The sequence below is a fragment of the Natator depressus genome, chromosome 28 (genome assembly GCF_965152275.1).
Source record: "Natator depressus isolate rNatDep1 chromosome 28, rNatDep2.hap1, whole genome shotgun sequence".
NCBI classification, from domain to species: domain Eukaryota; kingdom Metazoa; phylum Chordata; order Testudines; family Cheloniidae; genus Natator; species Natator depressus.
Genome location: NC_134261.1, coordinates 5890528 through 5896259, shown reverse-complemented (window position 1 = coordinate 5896259; position 5732 = coordinate 5890528). Strand labels below are relative to the sequence as shown.

The 5732-nt window shown below is 53.1% G+C and overlaps 1 protein-coding gene across 1 annotated transcript; it reads right to left on the bottom strand.

Moving 5' to 3' along the window:
- Window positions 1–227: 227 nt before the first annotated feature.
- Window positions 228–2604, bottom strand: LOC141978989 (uncharacterized). The gene is made up of 2 exons (XM_074941442.1): window positions 1704–2604; window positions 228–771 (listed from the first exon to the last, which is right to left on the bottom strand). The coding sequence occupies exons 1-2, from the start codon at window positions 2242–2244 to the stop codon at window positions 305–307; spliced, it is 1008 nt and encodes a 335-aa protein (XP_074797543.1). The 5' UTR covers window positions 2245–2604; the 3' UTR covers window positions 228–304.
- Between the last annotated feature and the right edge of the window lie 3128 nt (window positions 2605–5732).

Sequence of the window (5732 nt, the reverse complement as noted above, 5' to 3'; positions counted from 1 at the left end):
CAGCAGGGTGTGCTGCGCATCAGAGAAGCTTTGAAAACCAGTTTCATGACTGGCCAGGCTACGGTATGACAGTTCTGTTTGTTTCTCCTTGATGAAAACCCGCTCCCTTGGTTCACTCTACTTTCCTGTAAGCCAACCGCCCTCCCCTCCCCCTTTGATCACCGCTTGCAGAGCCAATAAAGTCATTGTTGTTTCAAATTCATGCATTCTTTATTAATTCTTCACACAACTGGGGGGATAACTGCCAAGGTAGCCCGGGAAGGGTGGGGGAGGGGAGGATGGAAGGACAAGGCCACACTGCACTTCAGAACTTGTTGAATGCCAGCTTTCTGTTGCTTGGGCAGTCCTCTGGGGTGGAGTGGTTGGGTGCCCGGAGGCCCCCCGACCACGTTCTTGGGCGTCTGGGTGAGGAGGCTATGGAACTTGGGGACGAGGGCAGTTGGTTACACAGGGGCTGCAGCGGCGGTCTGTGCTCCTGTTGCGTTTCCTGCACCTCAACCATATGCCGGAGCATATCAGTTTGATCCTCCAGGAGCCTCAGCATTGCATCCTGCCTCATCTCCTCTCGCTCGTCCCTCCTGTCCTCGCGTTCATTGTGTGCTTTCCTGGACTCTGACATTGTCTCCCTCCACGCATTGTGCTGGGCTCTTTCAGTGTGGGAGGACTGCATGAGTTCAGAGAGCATTTCATCGTGAGTGCATTTTTTTCGGCTTCTAATTTTAGATAGTCTCTGGGATGGAGATGATAAGTGGTGTGATGAAACATTTGCAGCTGCAGGAGGGAAAAAAGGGAGATTAGTCTTTAAAAAGAGACATTTTAGAGAACAATTGGTAGACTCTTTCATGGTGAACCAAGCTGTTAACGTTACATAGCACGTGTGCTTTCTTTACAAGGTCGCATTTTGCCTTTTATATCGAGGACCTTCTATTGGTATGGTGTGAGAGATCACACACGCAGGTGCCGGCAGGCAACAGAATTCGGCTTGCAGGCAGCCATGGTAAGCCACAGTCTTTTGGCTTCTTTAACCTTCCTAACATGTGGGAATGGTTTCAAACAGCAGCACCCTCATTTCACATACCAAGCACCCATTGGGTTGGCCCTTTAAAAGGAGGGGCTGCGGTTTTCGGGTTAACGTGCAGCACAAACCGAACTAACCACCCTCCCCCCACATATACACACAGAATTCTCTGGGATGATCGCTTCACCACTCCCCCCACTGCGGGGATGGTTTCTGTTCAGCCAGAGGCAAACAGCCCAGCAGGAACAGCCACCTCTGAATGTCCCCTTAATAAAATTCCCCTATTTCAACCAGGTGACCCTGAATGCTCTCCTGAGGATAACACAGAGAGATAAAGAATGGATGTTGCTTGAATGCCAGCAAACACCGGGACCATACCCTGCCATGCTTTGTTATGCAATGATTCCAGACTACGTGCTGCTGGCCTGCCATGGTAAAGTGTCCTACCAGGGAGGACGGAATAAGGCTGCTCTCCCCAGAAACCTTTTGCAAAGGCTTTGGGAATACATCCAGGAGAGCTTCATTGAGATGTCCCTGGAGGATTTCCGCCCCATCCCCAGACACGTTAACAGACTTTTCCAGTAGCTGTACTGGCCGCAAATGCATCCCAAGTCTTTCGGGGAAAATTAATCATTAAACACACTTGCTTTTAAACTGTGTATTATATTTACAAAGGTACACTCACCAGAGGTTCCTTCTCTGCCTTCTATGTTCGGGAGCCCGCCTTCAGTGGGTTGGAAAGGTACTAGATCCAGGGTGAAAAACAGGTCCTGGCTGTTAGGGGAAACAGTTTCTCTGCTTGCTTGCTGTGCATCAACCTCCTCCTCATCATCATCTTCCTCGTCCCCAAAATCTGCATCCCTGTTTCGTAAGAGTCCATTAACGGAGTCCACACACAGGGCTGGGGTAGTTGTAGGGGCACCTCCTGGGATGGCATGCAGCTCATCATAGAAGCGGCATATCTGGGGCTCTGATCCGGAGTGGCCATTTGCCTCTCTGGTTCTTTGGTAGGCTTGTCTGAGCTCCTTAAGTTTCATGCGGCACTGCTGCGGGTCCCTGTTATAGCCTCTGTCCCTCATGCCCTTGGAGATTTTTTCAAATATCTCGGCATTTCGTCTTTTCGGATGGAGTTCTGATAGCACGGATTCGTCTCCCCATACAGCGATCAGCTCCAGTACCTCCTGTTCGGTCCATGCTGGAGCTCTTTTGCGATTATGGGAGTGCATGGTCACCTGTGCTGATCAGCTCGCCACGCTGGCCAAACAGGAAATGAAATTCAAAAGTTCGTGGGGCTTTTCCTGTCTACCTGGCCAGTGCATCCGAGTTGAGAGCGCTGTCCAGAGCGGTCACAATGGAGCACTCTGGGATAGCTCCTGGAGGCTAACACCGTTGAATTGCATCCACACTACCCTAAATTGGACCCAGCAAGGTCAATTTCAGCGCTAATCCACTCGTCGGGGAGGAGTACAGAAACCTAAAGTCAGAAAAAATAGCTTCGTAGTGTGGACGGGTGTAAGGCTAAATCAATCTAACGCTGCTAAATCCGTCCTAAACTCATAGTGTAGACCAGGGCTCAGTAGTTTAGATCAGACAAAGAGGAGTTGCATTGACTAGGCATTGGGATGCCTGTGCCTTTAAGAACCCAGCCCTGGGAAGCAGATGCTGAGAGGTGCTGTCTGTGAGAGGGGAAATTAAAGAAGCCCCTTCGTCCCCCACCATTTTTGCAAACCCTGGGGTCTCAGTCCCACTGGGGTAACTGTTACCCACTGTGCCCCTGCCCTGTGCCAGGTTTTGCCCTCTGTCAGCTTCTCTCCTGCTCCTCCCCACCAGCCCTGATTTTGCCTTTAGCCCCTCTCCTAATCCTGCCTCCAGCTGCTTGACCCCCCTGACCTGTCAATTTCCGGCCCCTGCTCCGACCCTGGGCACCCCCCTGCTCCGATTCGCCCCCTTTACCCCTTTTAAACCCCTGTAAATAGCAGTGAGCCGAATTTTACGGCTAATAAGGGCAGGGTGAAGGGCAGTGGCTTCAGCAGATGTTACTGAGCATGCTCCGTTTGTGTGACCATACAAAAAAGCCACTTTGCTCAAATAAAAAAGCCTCTCACCCCGCCCCCCAACAAACTATTTTGCAAAGCACCGGTGTCTCAGTCCCACTGGGGTAACTGCTACCCCCTGTGCCCCTGCCTTTGCCAGGTTTTGCCCTCTGTCACCCTCTGCCAACACCTCACTCCTGGTCTGAACTCTGCCTCCTCCCCGCTTCATTCCTGGTTTTACCCTTTAGCCCCTCTCCTAATGCTGCCTCCAGAAGCTTGACCCCCCCGACCAGTCAATTTCCACCCCCTGCTCCGATTCGCTCCCTTGGCCACTTTTTAACCCCTGTCAAAAGCAGTCTGCAGAATCCTACGACTAATAAGGGCAGGGTGAAGGGCAGTGGCTTCAGCAGATGTATTGAGCATGCTCAGGACACCGCTACGGAAAGCACTTTACTACACTACACCGGCCCCCCTGCGCAGCGTGTCAGCACCAAAGCATGGAGCGGCTCATCAGCATTACGGAGCGCCAAGCGGACTCAAAGCAGGTGCTCGTAGCCAGGCAGGCAGAGCACTACCGCCCCCTCCCCTTCCCCCCGCAGCCTTTGTCCCAAAACTATTTCCCTTGCACCCCCCTATCACCGCCAACCCATTTTCCCCTGTGCAGTTAGGGAAGCCCATTTCTGCAAAGCCAGCCACAATGTCACACACGTTGCCCAGTCACGATTCTTCTCAGCACGATGCGATTAATGGTCCTGCACACTTACATCAGCATGATTCCAGCGGTCGACTTGCCTACTCCGAACTGGTTAGTGACCGATCGGTAGCTGTCTGGAGTAGCCAGCTTCCAGCTTGCAATTGCCACGTGCTTCTCCACCAGCAGGGCAGCTCTCAATCTCGTGTCCTTGTGCCACAGGGTGGGGGCGAGCTCCTCACACAGTCCCATGAAAGTGGCTTTTCTCATCCAAAAGTTCTGCAGCCGCTGCTCGTCATCCCAGACTTGCATGACGATGTGATCCCACCACTCTGTGCTTGTTTCCCGAGCCCCAAAGTGGCGTTCCACGGTGGTGAGCATGTCCATGAATGCCACGAGCAATCTCGTGTCATATGTGTTATGCATGTCGACATCATTGTCGGACTCCTCACTGTCACTTTGTAGCTTAAGGAGCAACTTGACTGCAATTCGTGACATGCTGGCGAGACTCGTCAGCATATTCCTCACAAGTTCAGGATCCATTCTCACAGACCGAAAGGGAAGACAAGAGCACTCAGTACAAAAACCGTTGAAAGATGGTTGCCAAATGTGGATGGAAGCACAGGGATTGCTGGGATGTGAAGCAATGCATATGGGGGATTGGGACAGGACCCAGGATGCCCCATTCCCCCCCACCCCCCAAGCCTCAGCAGCAGAATGGGAAGAGGTGCTCTGTGAAATAGCTGCCCATAATGCACAGCTCCGAATGCCGCTGCAAGTGCCACAAATGTGGTCACGTCACTGCGCATGCAGCTGGCAGTGTGAACACACGGCAGCACTTTCCCTCCTGCTGTCTGCGAGGGCTGGTTTAACTCCCGGTGCTCTACACCTGCAAATGTAGACAAGGCCTTAGATACCATGCCACAAGAGGGCGCAGGACGAACCATGGTGTGGGAGATGAGAGGATGCCTCCCCCACTGCCCCTAGACTCCCTGCTTTTCCCATAACCCCATGAGAGGCAGTAATCAGCATCAGGTTACCCAGGGGAAACTGAGGCACAGGGGAAACCACCCCCCCAAAGTGAGACACCAAGGATTAGAATCCAGGTATCCTGGCTCCAAGTCCCCTACCTCCCTGCTCTAACCACTAGACCCCACTGCAGTCCCAGAGCCAGGAGAGAACCCAGGAGTGAGTTGGGCCATGGGCTGGCACAATGCCCAATTGTGGCCCCTAGGTACCTCCTGTTCCTCTCATGTCCTTGCAATAGGCACAGGGCAGCCCCATCTCCTCCCCCATCTGAGTGGGAGCAGGGAGTGTGGAAATGTACCCAGGGATGACCAGGCCTTGAAAGCCCTCTGGGGGACCATGTGTCCCTTTAGTCACCCCTGCATGTGGGAACCATGCTCCAGATTTAGAGCGATTAGGGGAGGTGAGAGACAATGCCAAGTTAGGCCCCCTCCCGATAGACTGGCAGTGACAAAAACCAGGAGTCCTGGATCCCAGATTGCTCACCCCGCCCCCTCCCCTGCTCTAACCACTGGACCAGCAGTTACTGTTTAGTGGCATGAAGGTGTTTGCCCCCAGCTCTGAGAGAGGAGTGAGGTCTAGTGGTTAGAGCAGGGGGGGCTGAGAGCCAGAACTCCTGGATTCTATCCCCAGCTGTCACTCAGGGAAGGCACCTGGATTGGCATTGTCTTTCTCATCTCCACTAATCCCTTTCATAAAGCCAGTGGTGGTTCCCATGGGTGGGGGGGTGAAAGACGATGCCCCTGGGAACCTGGGGCCTTTCCAGCTCTGCCTGCCCTCTGCGCAAACTTCCATGCCCCTTGGCAGGGGGTTGGGGGGAAGATAATGGAACCACTTGTCACGGAGTCCCTGCTTTGAGGTCCTGCTTTGAGCAGGGGGTTAGACTAAATGACCTCCTGAGGTCCCTTCCAACCCTGATATTCTATGAACACGGTCTAGAACAGAGCTTGTAGGTACAGAGAAC

What these genes read in the sequence shown, in the direction of transcription:
- LOC141978989 (XM_074941442.1), bottom strand. Translation starts at nt 2,244, where the DNA reads ATGCACTCCCATAATCGCAAAAGAGCTCCAGCATGGACCGAACAGGAG. An exon ending in AGGCAGAGAAGGAACCTCTG is followed by an intron (nt 772 to 1,703) that starts GTGAGTGTACCT and finishes TCCCTCCTGCAG; the next exon opens with CTGCAAATGTTTCATCACAC.